This window comes from Ornithorhynchus anatinus, chromosome 7, assembly GCF_004115215.2.
Source record: "Ornithorhynchus anatinus isolate Pmale09 chromosome 7, mOrnAna1.pri.v4, whole genome shotgun sequence".
Classification (NCBI taxonomy): Eukaryota; Metazoa; Chordata; class Mammalia; order Monotremata; family Ornithorhynchidae; genus Ornithorhynchus; species Ornithorhynchus anatinus.
In genome coordinates, this window is record NC_041734.1 from 49511149 (window position 1) to 49532363 (window position 21215).

The 21215-nt window shown below is 50.9% G+C and overlaps 1 protein-coding gene across 1 annotated transcript; it reads left to right on the forward strand.

Annotated features, from left to right (window-relative positions):
* The first annotated feature begins 16362 nt into the window (after positions 1-16362).
* On the forward strand, positions 16363-20703 carry FAM43A (family with sequence similarity 43 member A). The gene has a single exon (XM_029069485.2). It carries the CDS (start codon positions 17172-17174, stop codon positions 18696-18698), a length of 1527 nt encoding a protein of 508 aa, XP_028925318.1. The 5' UTR covers positions 16363-17171; the 3' UTR covers positions 18699-20703.
* The last annotated feature ends 512 nt before the right edge of the window (positions 20704-21215 follow it).

A 21215-nucleotide genomic window follows, 5' to 3' on the forward strand; every position in this document is an offset into this window, starting at 1 on the left:
TGGGAGGAAGTGTGCCAGTCCTTCAAGCTTGTCAGGCAGTCGCATTTCTTGAGCGCTCACTTTGTGCAGACCGCTGTCCTAAGCGCTTGGAAAGTACAATTTGGCAATAGAGGCCGTCCCTCCCCCACAATGGGCTCCCAATCTAGAAGAGGGGAGACAGACACCCAAAACACAACAAAAAGACAGGCATCGATATAAATAAATAGGATTATAGATATAGGCACATCATCAGTTATAATAAATATGTACATCTATACACCAGTGCCGTGGGGAAGGGGGTAGAGCAGAGGGAGGGAGTAGGAGGGATGGGGAGGGGAGGAGGGGGAGAGGGAAAGGGAGGGTTCAGTCTGGGAAGGCCTCCTGGAGGAGGTGAGCTCTCGGGAGGGCTTTGAAGTGGGGGGAAGTGAGCCAGTTCTTCAAGCTTGTCCGTCAGTCGTATTGATTGAGGGCTCACTGTGTGCAGAACGCTGTCCTTAGCGCTTGGAAAGTACAATTGGGCAATAGACAGAGACCGTCCCTGCCCCACAACGGGCTGCCAGTCTAGAAGCGGGGAGACGGACACCAAAACATGACAGAAAGACAGGCATCAATATAAATAAATAGAATTATAGATATATACACATCATTAATTAGACAATAAATATGTACATCTATATACCAGTGCCGCGGGGAGGGAAAGGGGGTAGAGCAGAGGGAGGGGGTAGGGACGATGGGGAAGGGAGGAGGACCAGAGGAAAAGGGGGGCTCAGTCTGGGGAGGCCTCCTGGAGGAGGTGAGCTCTCAGTAGGGCTTTGAAGTGGGGGGAAGTGTGCCAGTTCTTCAAGCTTGTCAGTCGTATTTATTGAGCGCTTACTGGGTACAGACAATTGTACTAAGCGCTCGCCCGTGTACAATATAACGATGAGCAGATACGTATTCCCTGCCCCAAGCGAACTCACAGTCAAGAGAGGGAGACAGACATTAATGGAAATACAGAACAGCTTGGCGTGGTGGATAGAGCCTGGGCCTGGCGGTCCGAAGGTCATTCATTCATTCAATAGTATTTATTGAGCACTTACTATGCGCGGAGCACTGCACTAAGCGCTTGGAATATACAATTTGGCAACGGATAGAGACAATCCCTGCCCACTGATAGGCTCACAGTCTAATCGAGGTTCTAATCCCAGCTCCACCAATTGTCTGCTGGGTGAACTGGGGCAAGTCCCTTCACTTCTCTATGACTCAGTTACCTCATCTGTAAAATGGAGATTAAGAATGTGAGCCCTCCCGGGACGGGGACTGTGTCCAAACCGATTTGCTTGTATCCACCCCAGTGTTCAGTGCAGTGCCTGGCTCATAGTAAGTGTTTAACAAATACCCTCCTCCTCCTCATCGCTCTGGAGGTTAAGTGCTGTGGGGCTGGGATGGGGGTGAATAAAGGGAGCAGGTCATGGTGATGCAGAAGGGAGAAGGAGAAGAGGAAAGAAGGGCTTGGTCAGGGAAGATTGTTCAGAAGCCCAAATGCATCTATGGGAGACAGAGAGCCAGAGAGAGCCAGAAAGAGACACAGGGAGAGAGAGAGAGACAGAGAGAGAGACAGAGAGAGAGAGTGTGGGTGTGTGTGTGTGCGTGCCTACATCCATCCGTCTCCTGGAGAGAAAATCTCTGGTATTGGCACATTTTGTCTCTGCAAATACAGAAGGACTTATTTTGTATCCTCTTTCCAGACAGAAGCAGTGTGGCCAAACGGATAGACCCCGGGCCTGGGAGTCAGAAGGTCCCGGGGGAGTCAGAAGAATTTAGGTTCTAACCCCAGCTCTGCCACTTGTCTGCTTGTGTGACCTTGGGCAAGTCACTTGCCCAAAATGGGGATCAGGTCTGTGAGCCCCATGTGGGGCGGGGACTCTGTCCAACCCACTTTGCTCGTATCCACCCCAGTGCTTAGCAAAGTGCCTGGCACATAGTAAGCATTCATCAGATATCACAGTTATTGCGATCATTCTAATTTTGATTGAGGTAAGTATTGCTCAGACACCAGTAGAAAAGAGGGGAAAGGACAGTGCCAAGCGCTTAGTACAGTGCTCTGCGCATAGTAAGCGCTCAATAAATACTATTGAATAAATGAATGACTAACTCTCGTGGAGTAGCCCGTTCTTCCAGTTTTATACTGGACATTGCTGTCTTAAGTGGGTTTGTCCACTTCCCGGATTGGTTATGTCACTGGACACTTTTAGAAGAAGCAGAGGGGCCTAGTGGATAAAGTAGAGGCTTGGGAGTCAGAAAGACCTGGGTTCTAATCCCAGCTCTGCCACTTGTCTGCTTTGTGACCTTGGGCAAGTCACTTCACTTTTCTGGACTTCAGTTACCTCACCTGTAAAATGGGGATTAAGACTGTGAGCCCCAAATGGGACAGGGACTTGGTCCAACTCGATTAGCCTGTGTCTACCCCAGCGCGTAGAACAGTGTTTGACAAAAAGTAAGCGCTTAACAAATATTATTATATTATCATTATTTTGTATCCAGTATTTTTATTTTAAGCACCTCTTTTTAACCTCCCTCTGCTTCTCCTCTTGCTGCCTAGTTCTGCAGCTCATAATAATCGCAGTAATGTTTAATAAGTGCTCACTAAGGGCTCAGAACTCTGCTAAACCCTGGGATATACAAGATAATCAGTCCAACGCAATCTCTGTCCCTCAAAGATCTCCCAGTTTTAAGACACTTGGTGAGGTCTGTATCTACAATCAATCAGTTATATTTATTGAGCATCCCGGTCTCTCCAATTTGACCCTGCCCGGAGGCCCCAGTGACATCTTCGGAGGCTAATGGTCACCAGCCTCATCAGATCATGATGGAAAAGACCAAGAAGAATTGAGCGTAGCCCACCGGAGCAGGCTAAGGAGACCCTTCCACGCCTGAGAAATGAAAACTGAAGTAATGAAAGCTCAAGTAACCAGTCATGCTAATGATTTTGAAAAATCATTGGCCAGGAATTTTTAAATTTCATTTCATTCCCTTAACTAAAGGTGTCGTATGAGATGATTAGGACCTGGCCCTACCCCTCAATCAGGCAGTCAATCGCTTATATTCGTCGCGTACTCAGTGTGTGAGGAGCACTGTACTAACTGCTTGGGAGAGTAATAATAATAATGTTGGTATTTGTTAAGCGCTTACTACGTGCAGAGCACTGTTCTAAGCGCCGGGGTAGATGCAGGGTGATCAGGTAGTCCCACGTGAGGCTCACGGTCTTCATCCCCATTTTACAGATGAGGTAACGGAGGCACAGAGACGTTAACAGAGTCGGTAGACCTGTTCCCTGCCCACGGAGAGCTTAAAGTCTAAAGAGGGAATACAGACAATAATATAAGCGCATAACTAAATTACAGATATCCACCTAAGTGTGGTGGAGCTGAAGGAGGGGTGAATAAAGTGTGGGTCAAACTTGATCAACTTGCATCATCCCAGCGCTTAGTACAGCTCCTGACAAATAGTAAGTGCTCAACAAATACCATAAAAAGGAGTGTCGTCCAAGTGCGAGAACAAGGCAGATGAGAGTGGGAGAAGAGGAAAGGAGGGCTTAGTCGGGGAAGGCCCCCTTGGAGGAGGTGTGGTTTTAAAAGGGCTCTGAAGGCGGGGGAGAGTCACTGTCTGTCGGATACGAAGAGGGAGGGCGTCCAGACGAGAGGCGGGACGTGGGCGAGATGGCGGCGGTCAGATAGACGAGACTGAGGTAGGGTGAGTCGGTCGGCATAAGAGGAGTGAAGTGTGTGGGCTGGGTCGCAATAGGAAATCAGTGAGGTAAGAAAAGAGGAGGGCAAGGTGATTAAGGCCGACGGCACGGAGTTTCTGTCCGTTGCGGAGGTGGATGAGCAGCCCCTGGAGGTTCTGGAGGAATGAGGAAACCCGGACTGATCACACTAGACAATCAATAATCAGCCAATCGTATTTACTGAGCCCTTACTGCGTGAAGAGCACCGTATTACATCCCTGGGAGGGTACAAGATAGCATTCATTCATTCAATAGTATTTATTGAGCGCTTACTATGTGCAGAGCCGGTCGACATGGTCCCCGCCTACCAGTACGGTCCTCTGCACAGATTAAGCGCTCGATAAATACCACCGATTGATCGAAAGAGCTTACAGTCCAGAGACGGAGACAGACTTTGAAATAAATTACAGATACGTACGTAAGTGTGCCGTGGGACCGAAGGTGGGGTGAATAAAGGGCACAAAACCAAGTGCAAGGTAACGCAGAAGGGAGAGGGAGTAGGGAAAATGAGGACTCAAGTGGCGAAGGCCTCTGGAAGGAGATGTGATTTGAATAAGCCTTTGAAGGTGGGGAGAGTGATAGTTTGTTGGAAATGAAAGGGGAGGGAGTTCGAGGCCAGCGGGAGAACGTGGGCGAGGGGTCGGGGATGAGCTAGAGAAGATTTGAGGAGCAAAGAGAGCAGGCTGAATTGTAGTAGGATGCAGTAAGGTGTAGAAGACACCTAAATTGTGCCCCCCTCACCCTCTCGTACCTATCTCCCTCACTTAATCGTGCCCATTTCTGACATGTAACCGTGCTTATTTTTGCGAGAGAGAAATGATCTGCGGCAGGCCTCAGGGCAGGACCGATTGATTGATTGATTGGTTAATCAGAGAGACCGCGACACCTTAGTCCTGCGATGGGTAAACTGAACTACACCGTCCTTTTCCCCCACTTCAAACTGTATCGTGAGCCTTGGTCCGATCATCTGTGGAAACTAAACAGGGAGCCGTCTTCCTCTTTTTAAAGCAGGAAGCACAGAATCCCGTCGTTCCTCGAGGGGCAGATCGGCTTGGTTGGGAAAGCCCGCCGGAGCAAGAGACGACTTGCTGACCGGAGGCGCCTGGCCCACCGGGTGGAGCTGAGAAGGCTGGAGCAGGAATTTCATTCCACTAGTGTTTAGGAGAGGGAGATCAGCGTGGCTCAGTGGAAAGAGCCCGGGCTTGGGAGTCAGAGGTCATGGGTTCGAATCCCGGCTCCGCCACTTGTCAGCTGGGGGACTGTGGGCAGGTCACTTCACTTCTCTGGGCCTCAGTGACCTCATCTGTCAAATGGGGATTAAAACTGTGAGCCCCACGTGGGACAACCCAATCACTTTGTATCCCCAGTGCTTAGAACAGTGCTTTGCACATAGAGAGCGCTTAACAAATACCACAGTTTATTTTATTTAATACGGAACAACTTTAGGTACAGTGTTACTCTCCGTACCATAACTGGGAGAAAAGACAATGAGGTAGGATGGCAAAAGCCAGTCTGGGATTCAGGGGAGAGAGGTTCATTCATCCGTTCATTCAATAGTATTTATTGAGCGCTTACTATGTGCAGAGCACTGTACTTAGCGCTTGGAATGGACAATTCGGCAACAGAGAGAGACCAACCCTGCCCAGTGACGGGCTTACGGTCTAATCGGGGGAGACAGATGGACAAAAACAAGACAATATCATCACGATAAATGGAATCAGGGGGATGGACACCTCGTTAACAAAATAAATAGGGTAATAAAAATCTATACAGATGTGCACAGTGCTGAGGGGAGGGGAAGGGAGAGGGGGAGGAGCAGAGGGAAAGGGGGCTTAGCTGAGGGGAGGTGAAGGGGGAGCAGAGAGGGAGCAGAGGGAGCAGAGGGAAAAGGGGAAGCTCAGTCTGGGAAGGCCTCTTGGAGGAGGTGAGCTTGCATGACTCCCAAATCTACCTCTGTCATATAGTCCTCTCACCCACTTTACAATCTTACATGACCTGTTGACTCCAGGATAGCTCCACTTGGCTGTCCCAGTGGAAAGGAGTGGAAGGTGGGCCCTCTTAGCCCCACCATGTGCCCCAGAGAAAATCGGGGTCCCTGTGGCTGTCTCCAACTCACCCCATCTGACATAAAAGTTCTCGTTATCCACTCCTCATCTAGACGATAAGCCCCTTATAGGCGGGAAACGTATCTCCTAACTCTGTTGTACTGTACACAGAGAAGCAGCATGGCTCAGTAGGAAGGAGCCCGGGCTTGGGAGTCAGAGGTCATGGGTTCAAATCCCGGCTCTGCCACCTGTCAGCTGTGTGACTGTGGGCAAGTTACCTAACTTCTCTGTGCCTCAGTTCCCTCATCTGTAAAATGGGGATTAACTGTGAGCCTCACGTGGGACAACCTGATTACCCTGTCTCTACCCAGCGCTTAGAACAGTGCTCTGCACATAGTAAGCGTTTAACAAATACCAGCATGACTATTACACTCCCAAGGGCTTAGTACAGTCTCTGCAAACAGTAAGCATTCAATAACTACCACTGATTGAGAATATTATATCAACCTCCTCACTGGTTCCCCAGCCTCCAGCCTCTTCCCTCTTCGGTCTTTCTATTGCTGCCTAGATTATCTTTCTGAAATACGGTTCAGCGCTCTTTCCACTGTATAAAAATCTCCGCTGGCTAACCATTTACCGGCGAAGCAGTGTGGCTTAGTGGAAAGAGCCTGGACTCGGGAATCAGGGGATGTGGGTTCTAATCCCGGCTCCGCCACTTCGTCATCTTCATCATCATTATCACCATCCCCATTAAGTAAGGAGCGCCTATTATACCTGGCACTGTTCTAGGTGCCGTACGGAGTTCATTAAAGACCAGACCGTCCCTACCCTCCGAATCGCAATGACTGGAAAAAATCTCTTCACCTTGTTACACAACTCTCGGTTGAATAGAGGAGAGTGGGGAGGATTAAGCACATAATTAATGTCTGTGCAAATGCTTAGGGCCTTACTGTAAATAACAAGTTGTTTTTCAATGTCACCGGCAGCTCTCGATTATGCAAGGACTGCTTTTCTCGTTTATCTCGCCACCTGCCCCCTTGCCTGTGTCCTCCCTCTTTTTTAATGGTATCTACTAAGCACTTACTTTGGGCCAGGCACTGTCCTAAGTCCTGGGGTAGATACAAACTAATTAGGTTGGACGCGGTCCACGTCCCCACGTGGAGCCCACAGTCTTAATCCCCATTTTACAGGTGAGGGAACTGAGGATCAGAGAAGTGAAGTGACTCTTCCAAGGTCACACAGCAGACAAGGTGGCGGAGCCAGGATTAGAACCAAGGTCCCGCTGACTCGCAGGCCCGGGCTCTATCCACCGGGCTATGCTGCTTCCCTCAGGCCTGAAACCCCCTCCACCTTCTCTCCCCACTTTCCCGGCCTTATTAAAATCACATGTCCTCCAAGAAGCCTTCGCAGATTAAACCCTCATTTCCTCTCCCCACCCTCCCCTCTGTGCTTCCTACGCACTGGGAAACTGGGAATCCCTTACATGCTTGATAATCACTCCCTACCTCCAGCCCCACAGAACTTACGTACAAATCCTTATGCTCTGCCATCTCCCCATCTGTAATTTACTTTTCTTTAATTTACTTTACTTTTCTGTCTCCCCTTCTAGACTGTAAGCTTCTTGCGGGCAGGGATCACGTCTACCAACTCCATGGACTTCGCATGGTGCTCTGCACCCGGTAAATCCTCAAATACCACCGATTTATTGATGCGAATTATCTAGAACTCAGGTTTCTCTTCCTCCCTGCACACTTTTGGCGATTTTATTGCTAACTGGTACCACTACCAGAGGCTGGGCAGAATTACTTCTCGTTGACATTTTGGTCAAAAAGAAAAAAAAAGAGGTTGGGGTAAAAAGTCAAGATTAAAAGCTAAAATTGTTTTGACCGAGCCGTTGTCTTCTTGTCCTTTATTATGGATAGTTGCAGTGGTCTCTGTTCTACTGGTAATATTAGTCTCTAGACTGTAAGCTTGTTGCGGGCAGGGAATGTGTCTGTTACATTGTTCTATTGTACTCTTCCAAGCGCTTAGTACCGTGCTCTGCACACAGTAAATGCTCAATAATTATCATTAATTGACTGAAGCTGCCTCAAGCTGTGACTGAATCTCCTTGTGGACAGGAAATGTTATATTGCACTCTCCTGAGAGCTTAGTAGAGTGCTCTGCACACAGTGAGCATTTAATAGATACCACTGATAATTGAGTAAACCATCCCAGGTATCGGCTCGGCCCCGGGCCCATTCGGGCCACCTTTGACATGGCCAGCTTCAGCAGCTTAGCCACTGCCCCGATGCCAAAATGACCGTGCTTTCTCTTCCATTCTGGGAATGATAATTCAGAATAATAACTGTGGTACTTGTTCAGCGCTTACTCTGTGCCGGGCACTGTTCTAAGCGCCGGGGTAGATCCAGGTTAATTGGTTTGGATACAGTCCCTCTCCCAGACGGGGCTCACGGTCTCAATTCCCACTTTACGGAGGTGGTAACGGAGGGACAGCGATGTGAAATGGTTTGCCCCGGGTCACGCAGCAGATAGGTGGCGGAGTGAGGATTAGAACTCGGGTCCTGCTGACTCTCAGGCCCCTGCTCTATCCACTAAGGCACGCTGCTTTCGTTGTCTTCACACGTTCGGGTCAGTGTGTTAAAATCGGTCTCTAATGTCTTTTCTGGAGGCTGGAGCCCATCATTCTCAAAAACGCTCACCACCTGCCTCCTGCCTGGCCCACCCCCACAGATTCCCAAACCCCGCAAATCCCCGCTTCTCTTTCTCTTTCTGTCCCTGGATCTCCTCTGGCCTAGGAGTTACAACCGCATTTAGCCTTACACACAGCTTGCTGTCACCACCCGCACACACACACCCGGTTACGGGAGACCCAGACCTATTTCATCTCCAAGGTCCCGAGTTGAGACCAGTTCATTGGATAATTCCGACCTGACTGCTTAAAATAAATCTTCGCCAATTGGTTCGCAATTTCTAGCTCCCGACGTGCGAGCCTTGAATAATGGGGAGGCCTTCCTTAGGCTGGAGTAAATTTTGATTCCACCTTCGTTACAGACTTGAATGTTTAGACTCGAAGGTTTTCAATTCTACAGTGTGATTTTGAGGATTTTATAAGCTGAGCGTAACTCATTGCTTTTCACTCTTCCAACGGCAAACGGGTCTCACACTGCACTTATTGTGCTTCAAACAGGCAAACCGAGGCCCCGGGAGGCTTCTAGACTGAAGGTTAATTGAGGGAAGGGAACGAGTCTACCATCTCTGGGAGGGCCCGGGAGTCAGAAAGACCTGGGTTCTAATCCCGGCTCCGCCACTTATCAGCTGTGTGATCTTGGGAAATCATTTAATTTCTCTGTGCCTCAGTTACCTCATCTGTAAAATGGAGATGAAGAATGGAAGCCCCAAATGGGACAACCTGATTACCTTATATTTACCCCAGCGCTTAGAAAAGTCCTTGGCACATAGGAAGTGCTTAACAAATACCATCATTATCATCATCATGAATGAAAAGAGATGAATCAAGTTTTGGGTTTTTTTTTAAATGGTATTTTTTCAACGCTTGCTGTGTGCCAGGGACTGTTCTAAGGGCTGGGGTAGATACAAGTTAATCAGGTAGGACACAGTCCCCGTCCCACACGGAGCTTACAGTCTTAGTCCCCATTTTACAGATGAGATAACTGAGGCAGAGACAGGTCAAGTGTCTCGCCTAAGGTCACTCACAGCAAACAAGTGGCAGAGCTGGGATTAGAACCCAGGTCCTTCTGACTCCCAGGCCTGTGCTCTATCCACTAGGCCACTCTGCTTTTCTTATGCTCTGCACCGTTTCTAGGATAGAGTTGAATTTTAAGAAATGCTTTAAAGAGGATAAGGATAAAGGTGATAAGAAAGATCACGAAGCCCGGATACTAATGTGCTATGTCGTTGTCGTCTTAGATCCCGGAAAATGCTATATAATAAAGTCTTACAGAGAAGACGTAAAAGCAGAAGATAAAAGCGTAAATCTGTAAAATGAAAACATTAACCTTAGACGTCATGGGTTCTAATCCCGGCTCCGCCGCTCGTCAGCCGGGTGACTTTGGGCCAGTCACTTTACTTCTCTGTGCCTCAGTTACCTCATCTGCAAAATGGGGATGAAGACTCCGAGCCCCAAGTGGGACAACCTCCTCACCCTTTCTCCCTCCTCAGTGCTTAGAAGAGTGCTTGGCCCATTCATTCACTCAATAGTATTTATTGAGCGCTTACCAGGTGCAGAGCACTGTACTAAGCGCTTGGAATGTACAGTTCGGCAACAGAGAGAGACGATCCCTGCCCAATAACGGGCTCGCAGTCTAAACGGTCTAAACGGGTAAGGGCTTAACAAATGCCTTCATTCTTCTTCTTCTTATTATTACTATTGTTATTCCTCCTTGTTATCTATGAGAAATACAGTAAGCGTATTCCGGTTTTCTCCGGTAGGTGGTGCAGTATGACCAAAAAATTCAATATATTCCATATTTTCTTCACCGAATTTCACCTGCTCGGCTATGAGGATTACGTGCTTTAAACCTGAAATCTGTACTTTTCAAGCCGCCTCCCAAGTTTCCCAGGGAAGAGATGCTAGTCATCAATAAAAGTGTCATTTTTCAGTTGTGTGTCTACCCACAAGATCCAGTCAGTCAGGGTTAAATGAACTAGACACGAATTTTTGATGGTATTTGTCAGGTGCTTACTAGGTCCCAAGCGTGATCCTAATAATGTTGGTATTTGGTAAGCGCTTACTATGTGCAGAGCACCGTTCTAAGGGCTGGGGTAGATACAGGGTGATCAAGTTGTCCCACGTGAGGCTCACAGTTAATCCCCATTTTACAGATGAGGTCACTGAGGCACAGAGAAGTGAAGTGACTTGTCCACCGTCACACAGCTGACAGGTGGCAGAGCCGGGATTCGAACCCATGACCGCTGACTCCCAAGCCCGGGCTCTTTCCACTGAGCCACGCACTGGGGCAGATACAAAACCATCGGGTTGGACACAGTCCCCGTGCCACTGTGAGTCTAAGTGGGAGGGAGATCTCAGGGATTGAATCCCAATCTAAAGGATTCGAGGTAATCTCCCTGTTCTAGGGACACCTCCTAAATCGGATATCAAGCATTAGAATGATTTTTATTTGCCTTAAATCTTTCTCTTCCATCAATCTGTATGTCAACTGGAAAACAAGCTCATTAGAAAGGCCTTAATGGTGCAATTTAAAGGCAGAACGATAAAAGTCTCACTGTACTACTCTGACGGTCTCTGATTCTGCAGTGCCTCTATGGTTGGGGAAACAAGAGGGCCTGGCAGCCCTGCACTGCAGTTATCACTGTAGAATCAGAGAGTTCTTTCCAAAAAGGAGAATTTCCACCGAGGAATCCAAGACGGCAGAACCCTCACAGAAATCAAGGCCTGATTTTAGACCCCTTAAGAAGTGTGAAATATGAATTAGTCTAATTTTTTTAGTTTGAGGGTTTGGTCTCAGAAAGTCTAGAGACAAGAACGTTCCAGGGCAGAGGTGGGGGGAAGGGTTAGTATGGAGCCCAGGTCAACTCACCTAGTGGAAGTCTTATCTTGTGACGGGAGACGGGGTGGAGGATGCAGGCAATGGCATAAACGCTTTCTAACCTCCTACACACCGAGAGCAACGCGCACGTACTCTCTTTCTCAGGAATACGTTAGTGAAAAAACGTTTCCTCAATTAGGTAATTGGGATTGTCATCTCAGGGGTAAACTCTATTTTTGACCAGTGTGTCTGCAGGTTTTTCCAAGAATGTGAAACGGTGCAGAAGAAGGTCCACAATTCTAATTTTTCCTGAGCTTGGAAGCTGCAGTGTAAGAGACCTCAGGGGAGATTGGCTTCTCTATCAAACTTACCTTTTCAGTCACCTGGATACAGAAAGAGGGGTGTGGAGAAGAAAGAGTGGAAACTGGATTTCAAAGTACCCGCCAATGCAATCTTCCTTCAGCCAGTTTCAGAAGCTGTGATTTTTAAAATATTCCCATCGCTCGATGCTCATTTGCCGGTGTACTTACGCCAAGCACCCACTTTGAACTGAGAACCAACAATTTTCACCTTGGGACTGGGAACTGTTTAATTTGACTGCTGAATTCCCTTCTTATTCAACAAGGAGAGTTTATTCATTATTATTATTTTTTGGCCTTCCCTGATGATGCCTAGGAAAATTCCATTGATTTTAGGTGTTTCCTAAGATGCATATAATGGAGCCCTTGTGTCTGTTTACTGTTGTATTGCCCTCTCCCAAGCGCTTAGTGTAGTGCTCTGCACACAGTAAGCGCTCAATAAATACGACTGAATGAATGACTGAAGGAATTCGGGAAGGAAATGTGGCGAGGGCTTGGCCTCCCTCCTTTCATTACCCGGTTTAGTGTGAATCAATCAAGCTGAGTTAGCAGATCTTTATCGATAGGCAAAGATAGCAAAGGTTGTACTCACCACATTCGCAAGGGTGTAAAATAATAATAAAGATGCATTTATTAAGTGCTCACTATGAGTCAAGAACTGGGATAGATAGAATTCCTCTCCCATCCCAAGTTCATCATCCAAGGGTGGGGAGAGCAGAAATCTTATTCCCATTTAAAAGAACTCACCATCCCCAGGTGCAGACAGAGAGGTGTGTATCTGAGGCGAAAGTGGCACCCATGCACACCTGAGACGGCAGGGCACAAGTAATCCTCAGCACCATCCGTGCCCCCTCTCACCACGCGACTGCTCAACCGGGCAGCATCGCTAACAACGTGTCAGGGGCTGAAGGGTAGAGGAGAGCGGCACAGGAAGAGGGCTTTAATTCCTTTCCGGAGCTCAGAATGCCACCCCCTTTCTCGGGTACCCCACGGAAGAGCAGACGGTCAGGTCCGTACCCCAGATGCGAGCACGCCCAGAGCGTGCTGTGCTGGGCGACCTCGGAATATACGATCTTCGATTAGGCCGGGCGATCTCACACCCAAATAAACTCCAACGGGCGTTAACAGAGCACGCCCAGACAATGGGCAGGCCCTCTAAAACTACTCAGGAAAGTGCTCCTCTTTCTTATCTAGCACATGACAGACACTACGCCAAATATCACGGGACACTACAGAACAGAAGGAAGCGTATGGGTTTTTGAAAAACCGGTTCATCGACAAGATTCAGACCTAATACATGAGCGGAGTAACCGGCTTGTGCGGGGCACCTCTCGGCTGTTTCCCTGATGGGTGAAATTTCCCCGGGGTCAACATTTAGTATGCCCAGTTCTTCTTCACTTGAGGGTTTCATTCTGGCAAAACCTTGAATTAAGGTAAACTTGTGCTGTAGCACTCACCCTTCGGACACCACCCACGTGTGAACCAGGACTTTCTTTGATAACGTAAAACCCAAATCCTACATAATAAGAAAGTTCCCTACTTCCCTAACCACTCAATCAGTGACGTTTCTCGATCGCTTCCTGTGTGCAGGGCACTGTAATAAGCACTTGGGAGAGGCCGATAGAGTAGGTGCGTGTGATTCCTGTCCTCGAGAAGCTTGCTTTGTCTTTAGCCAAGTAGGCCTTGAAAACACGCCAGATGGCCAAAGTGACTCTCTCGGAGTTAAACCCCATTCTCCAAAACAATCTGAATTGGTTTAGCGTGGTCCGGTGGGTTCTTCTGGAATTTTACAGAGCTGAGAGTGTCCAAGTTCATTCGATAGTATTTAGTGAGCGCTTACTATGGGCAGAACGCTGTACTGAGAGTTTTATCTCGGCTCTACTGGCTGCCGAGCCAATCAAGAAGTGACTTCACGAGACCAGAAGCCTATAACTGGGAGAGGATAGTTTATAATTAACGCACTTTCCCCGTGGGCTGATGATGCCTTCCAGTGAAGCCCAGTGAAGCGTTGCGTCTTGCAAATGCTACGCACTAACCAAAAGTAGTCTGATGTTCCTTGTCCTTTAAGTCAAAGATGCCATCTGAATACCTATTAGGAATTATCTGCCACAGGTTGGCTTTATGGTCTAATAAAGTTTAATGGCTGACCTTCGGCAATGAACATTTTTGAACGTGCGGAAGTAAGAGAGGGGATATTTTATCGGACTAAATGAAAGAAGGCGCGGAGGGAATTTTTAAATGCACTTTGAAGGCAGTTTTTCTATAACACTACAAAATTCAATTTTTTCTATAATAAGACCAACCTCAATCATCCATTCCCAGTTCAACTTTTCCTCTCCTCTGCTCTCTTCTGCCAAATACATCTGTACTGGAAGATGAGCTAGGAGATACTGAGGGGGTGGGAGGTGGGGAGGGGAGTCAATCACTGGTTCACTGGTTCTGCTATGGCTTCCCTCCCTTTCCCAAATAACGGCATCGTCGCTAGTTGAACTGCTTTGGAATAAAATTATAACTGCACTACAGAGTTTCGGTTTTTATTTTAAATAGGGGAGCTAAGGGGGAAGCCGCGTAGCCTAGTGGGCAGAGCAACGGGTCTGGGAGTCAGAGGGACCTGGGTTCTAATCCCGGCTCCAGCACTTGTCTGTTGGGTGCCCTTGGGCAGGCCGCTTGACATCTCCCTGCCGCGGGGATCCATTCGATCGTCTTTAATGAGCGCTTACTGTGTGCAGAGCACTGTGCTGCGCATGTGGGAAAGTACGACAATAAACAAATAAATAAAAATGACGTTCCCAGCGAGCTCACAGTATAGAGTGAGGGAGAGAGACATCAATACAAATAAATGAAATGACAGATATGTACCCGAGTGCTTTGGGGCTGGGGGTGGGGGAGTGGGGAGGAAGAGCCAAGGGATAAATAAAATGACAGATATGTACATAAGTGCTTCGGGGCCGGGACGGGGGAAGAGCAAAGGGACACTTAGTTCAGCGCCTGGCACATAGTCAGCGCTTAACAAATACCATCATCATTATTATTACAAATAAAGTGACAGATCGGTACATAAGTGCTTTGGGGCCAGGATGGGGGGAAGAGCAAAGGATTAAGACTGTGAGCTCCTTGTGGCAATGGACTGTGTCCATCCTGGTATCTACCCCGGTGCTCACACCACAGTGCCCGGCACATAGTAAGCACTTCAAAAATATCATTATATATATATATATATATATATACGTGTGGGTGTGTGTATGTATATATATATCTATATATCTATATGGGATCTGATTTTTTGCAGAGACGCAGCGTGGCTTAGTGGAAAGAGCAGGGTCTTGGGAGTCAGAGGTTGTGGGTTCTAATCCCCACTCCGCCACCTGTCAGCTGTGTGACTCTGGGGAAGTCACTTCACTTCTCTGTGCCTCAGTGACTTCATCTGTAAAATGGGGATCAAGACTGTGAGCCCCATGTGGGGCGACCCGATAACTTCGTGTCTATCCCAGTGCTTAGAACAGTGCTTGGCGCATAGTAAGCGCTTAACAAATACCATCATCATCATCATTATTATTATTATTATTGTTATTTGGGAAATGATCTTAGGAGCCAGTCTGCAGGCTTCATCACAGGAGAGGCATTTTTGGCACAGGCCAGACTTGGATCCTAGCGCTCAGAACTGTGCTTGGGACATAGTCAGTGCTTAACAAATACCGCCATTATTATTATTATTGTTATTATTATTATTTAGGAAATGATCTCAGGAGCCAGTCTGCAGGCTTCATCAAAGGAGAGGACGTTCTGGGGCCGGCCCGGCTCGGATCCCGGCGCTTAGAACACTGCTTGGCACCTGGGAAGCGCTTAACAGATACACCATCATCATCATTATCTGGGAAACGATCTTAGCAGCCAGTCTGCAGGCTCCATCACAGGAGAGGACGTTTTGGGGCAGGCCAGGCTCCGATCCCGGCGCTTAGAACAGCGCTTGGCACATAGTAAGCGCTTAACAAATACCATCATTATTATCATTATTTGGGAAACGACTTTAGGAGCCACTCTGCGGGCTCCATCTCAGGAGAGGACGTTTGGGGGCCGGCCAGGCTCGGATCCCGGCGCTTAGAACACTGCTCGGCACATAGTAAGCGCTTAACAGATACATCATCATCATCATGATTACCTGGGAAACTATCTTAGCAGCCAGTCTGCGGGCTCCATCACAGGAGAGGACGTTTTGGGGCAGGCCAGGCTCCGATCCCGGCGCTTAGAACAGTGCTCGGCAGGCACTAAGCGCTTAAGGAATCCCATCATCATCATTACTATTCGGGAAACGACTTTAGGAGCCCGTCTGCGGGGTCCATCGCAGGAGAGGACGTGTGGGGGCCGGCCAGGCTCGGATCCCAGCGCTTAGAACAGTGCTTGGCACACACTAAGCGCTTAACGAATCCCATCATCGTCATTATTATTCGGGAAACGACTTTAGGAGCCCGTCTGAGGACGTGTGGGAGCCGGCCAGGCTCGGACGCCAGGACTCGGAACGGCGCTTGACAAAGCCCCTCGCCATCACCCTCTGTCCATCCGGCCCCGGGGGTCTCCAGGACCGCCCCCCGGGACCCCCCTCCCGGCCCGGGCCGGCCGTGGGTGGGCGACGGAGGAGGCGGTGGCCCTTTAAGGGAGGGACGGGGCGGGCCCCGGACGAGCCACTGAGGCCTTGGCTCCTCCCGCCGGCTCCCCGGGCCCAGCTCGGCTGATGGTTGGCGCCGGCCTATATTTACTCCCCCCAAGATCTTCCTGCCGGACAGCCACGATGTGAGCCCAGAGCAGAGGAGGAGAGGAAAGGAGAGGAGAGGAGAGGAGAGGAGAGGAGGGGAGGAGAGGAGCCTCCGACCCATGGGGAAGAAGAACAACGCCTGCCCCTCTCTCCTGCAGATGCCAGCCCAGCCCAGCCGGACCGGTGACCCCAGCCCTCGCTCCTCCGAGGCCCACCCCCTCCCCAAAACAAAAGAGGGGATGGGGGGAAAAAGGGATGCGCGACACGATGGGCCGAAGTCCGGACCGCCCGCAGGAGAGCACTTCAAAGAGGGTTTTTGATCTGGGATCTGGCCAGCCCGGTTTCTTTTGGTTTCCTCCTTTGGCGGTGTCCGTCTTTTGGGGCGAAAGGGAGGCAAAATGCGATGAGCCGAAGTCCGGACTGCCCCCGGGACCAGCACTTCAGAGAGGGTTTTTGATCTGGGATCTGGCCAGCCCGGTTTCTTTTGGTTTCCTTCACCGCGTCCGTCTTTTGGGTGGCGGGGGTGGGGGGTGGGGAAAGGGATGTGCAAAATGCGATGAGCTGAAGTCCGGACTGCCCGCCGGAGAGCACTTCAGAGAGGGTTTTTGATTTGGGATTTGGCCAGTCCTGTTTTTTTGTTTCTTGCCTTCCTTCTCCGTGTCCGTCGTTTCCCCCCCTTCCCTCCCTCCCTCCCTCTTTTTGAATTTTCTTATTTTTCCCCCCCTCTTTCGCCGGCTCGGCCGGGAGAAGGGGAGGGGGGAGATGCTGCCGTGGAAGAAGAACAAATTCGACCTGATCGAGGAGGACCCCTCCAAGCAGCCGGCCAAGCCCAAGGGCTACGCGGTGAGCCTCCACTACTCGGCCCTCACCTCGCTGGCCAAGGCCTGCCCCGAAAGCGCCCTCAACCGAGTGGGCAGCATGTTCAAGTCGAAGCGGAAAAAGATCCGCATCACCAGCGAGGACCCCACCTACACGGTCCTCTACCTGGGCAACGCCACCACCATCCAGTCCCGGGGGGAAGGGTGCACCGACCTGGCCGTCTGCAAGATCTGGACCAAGAGCGAGGCGGGCAAGCACGGCACCAAGATGAAGCTGACCGTCAGCGCCCAGGGCATCCGCATGGTCCACGCCGAGGACAAGGCCCTCAAGAGGCCCGGCCACCTCTACCTCCTCCACCGGGTGACCTACTGCGTGGCCGACCCCAGGCTGCCCAAGGTCTTCGCCTGGATCTACCGCCACGAGATGAAGCACAAGGCCGTCATGCTGCGCTGCCACGCCGTGCTCGTCTCCAAGCCGGAGAAGGCCCAGGCCATGGCCCTGCTGCTCTACCAGACCTCGGCCAACGCGCTGGCCGAGTTCAAGCGGCTGAAGAGGAGGGACGACGCTCGCCACCAGCAGCAGCAGCTGGTGGGCGAGCAGACCATCCCCCTGGTGCCCCTGCGCAAGCTGATGCTCCACGGCCAGTGCTGCTACAAGCCCCCCGTCGAGCGCAGCCGGAGCGCCCCCAAACTGGGCTCCATCACCGAGGACCTGCTCGGGGAGCAGCAGGAGCAGTTGCTCCTCGACCGGGAGGACCGGGAGGACCGCGAGGACCAGGCCCCGCGGCAGCGTCCCCAGCAGCCGCAGCATCCTCAGCACCATCCCCAGCGCGCCCTGGTCGTGGCCATGCACATGGACTGCGGCGACCTCCTCGGGGACCGGCGGGGACGGCTGCTGCTGGACCGCGAGGACCGCGAGGACCCGGAGGACCGCGAGGGCCGGGCCCCGCGGCAGCAGCGTCCTCATCAGCCGCAGCATCCTCAGCATCACCCCCAGCGCGCCCTGGTCGTGGCCATGCACATGGACTGCGGTGACCTCCTCGGGGACCGGCGGGGACAGTTGCTCCTGGACCCCGAGGACCCCGAAGACCCCGAGGACCAGGCCCTGCAGCAGCAGCAGCAGCAGCAGCAGCAGCAGCAGCAGCAGCATCACCAGCGCGCCCTGGTCGTGGCCATGCGCATGGACTGCGGGGACCTGCTGGACACCCTGGAAGAGGGGGGCGGCGACCTCCTGGGGGGTCGCCCCCCCGAGATGAAGCAGGAGCTGGCCCAGCTCATCAGCGACCTGGGCGAGCTGACCATCGGCAACGACGTCCACAGCCTCAGAGCCGACCTGAGGGTCACCCGGCTGCTGTCCGGGGAGAGCACGGGCAGCGAGAGCTCCATCGAGAGCGGAGGCCAGGACGGGGTAGGGGCTCCCACCCTCTGCGACGGGCTCGACCAGGCCGGACACGACCCCGAGACGGGATGATCCGGGTTGACACCCTCCTCTCTCCCTCCCCCGGACTCAAGAAAACCCACCCACCCTTCCCAAGGGTACCCCTCTCCTCTTCCTCTTCGCCCCTGTCTGCGCCCTGCCGGACCACAGAAAATCCCTTCCCCACCCCCCTAAATCATCCACCCACCCACCCTTCCCAAGGGCACCCCTCTCCCCTTCCCCCCGTTTGCGCCCTCCCGTGTGATTTAAAATCCCTTCCCACCGCCCCCAAAGCACCCACCCACCCACCTTCCCGAGCGCATCCCTCCCCTCTTCCCCCCCGTTTGCGCCCTGCCGGACCACTGAAAATCCCTTCCCCCCCTCCTGAAACACCCACCCACCCACCCACCTTCCCAAGGGCACCCCCTCCTCTTCCTCCTTCCCCCTGGCTGCGCCCTGCCGGACCACTGAAAAATCCCCTCCTCATCCCCCAAAATACCCCTTCCGGGAATACCCCTCGTACCCCTCTCGGACGACTTCAAAAATCTCCCACCCTCTCAAAACAACTACCCACCGCCCCTCTTAAGGGCACCTCTCTCCTCTTCCTCTTCCCTTGGCTGCGCCCTGCCGGACCACTGAAGATCCCTTCCCACCCCCCACCCCCAAAAAGCCCCCACCCACCCTTCCCAAAGGTACCCCTCTCCTCTTCCTCTTTGCCCCTGTCCGCGCCCTGCCGGACCATTGCAATTCCCCTCTCCACCCCCCAAAATACCCACCCGCCCACCTTCCCAAGGGCACCCCTCTCCTCTTCCTCTTTCCCCCCGTTTGCGCCCTCCCGTGTGATTTAAAATCCCTTCCCACCTCCCCCAAAGCAGCCACCCACCCACCTCCCCTAAGGCACTCCCCTCCTCTTCCTCTTTCCCCCCCCGTTTCGCGCCCTCCCGGATGACTTAAAGTCCCCTCCCCGGGGTCCTGCTTGCGCCCCTTCCCCTGCTTGCGCCCGTCTCCGTGCCATCCTCCGTGCCCATCGCGCCCTCGGCCCTGGGAGGAAGGAGAGATTACTGAGAGGGTGGCAACCCCCAGATCGCCTTCCTCGCCCCCCGAACCCGGCCTCCGCCCTCTCCGCCAACGCAGGCGATGGAAAAAGGGGGGAGAAAAGGACAGGCCCCGCGCCCCCCGGCCAGAGCTGAACCGTGGGCGGCACTGGGGTGTGGGGCCCCGGGGGTGGCCCAGAGCCATCCCCGAACGGTGGCCCCTGGCCTGGCCCGGCCCGGAGCGGCGGTGGCAAAGGAAAAGAAAAATGTGCCTGATCTTGCAAGGGAGGGAGAAGAAACCCAACCCTCTAGCTCGAATCGAACTGGAAGGGGAAGGGGCCCGTGCGATGGTTTGGAAAAGTCTCCGGCCCTCGGCAAGATGACTGAGAATTTCCTCTTTCTAACCTAACTGGAGACATCGACCGAGAGGGGGTTAACGTCCTCTCTCCGGTAATCTATTTTCCAGGAGGGATGTGTCATTTGCATTGTCAGTTTCTCTCTCCCATTGAAAGCCGTCGATGCTTGGGGATTTTTCTCCCTCCCCTTTCTTTTTGGTGCATGAGCTCGGGTTGTTTACCTCAGTCTCAGATCCTTGAAGACCTGCCAAATTCCTTAAATAACTATTGTGAGGGGAGAGGAGGGAAAAAAAAAAGTTGCATTTTGTTTACAGTTAAAAAAAAAGGATGGACGATCCAAGGAGTTTTCTTCCTTTTTTAAAAAACAAAATTTCCCCCTCTCCAAAAGGAAACAGATCTCATTCCATTATTATGTAAGATATTTTTGCACTGTTGTGAAGTATTTTGGACAGGTTGTTGGGTTGTTGTTTTTTTGTACATAACCGTGTTCTCAAGATTTAAATGTTTATATCTTTTGCTGTGCAAAAGGAAATCGTAGAAATGTTGTTCACTTGTACATACGGAAATGTATAGAGAATACATTTTGTTATTTTTTAAGAACGGCAGTGTTCTGATTTTTTTTTTTTGTTTGCACACAAGTGGAGATAATAAAGAAGATAATTTAAGATACCGGTGTTGCATCCGAAACTTCTGTTGTGTTTCCCGTTCGATTGGGTGGTGGATAGCGGGAAATCGATGTTTCGATGGAGCTGTAATTCCACGTTAAATGTGGAGGCAGCCACGGAGAGACATAAATGACCACGTCGATGTAGCCTAGTCGCTTCTACCGTGTTTATTTTGCTTCTACCTTTTCACTTGCAAAATATAGCATGATCGGTGCTATAGCTAAAACTATATCATGAGTTGACTTTTACTTTGTGTGTGTGTTCGTGTGTGTTACTATATATTCCGTTGAGCAATAAGTTTTAGAGCCATGCCAAATATCACTGTATAGGGTTGTTTGCATCTCTCGTGAAAATTTCCTCCGGCTGATTTGGGTTTTTATTTATTATTATGTCCGAATACTGTATAAGATTTCTCCAGCCTTAGCTTCTGCATTTATTTTCTCTGCGGATTATATTTTTCTATGTGACGTGAGAATTTGTTTGCTCCCCCTTAATTGCCCTTGGGGCTGTTTGTTT

What these genes read in the sequence shown, in the direction of transcription:
- FAM43A (XM_029069485.2), top strand. Translation starts at nt 17,172, where the DNA reads ATGCTGCCGTGGAAGAAGAACAAATTCGACCTGATCGAGGAGGACCCC.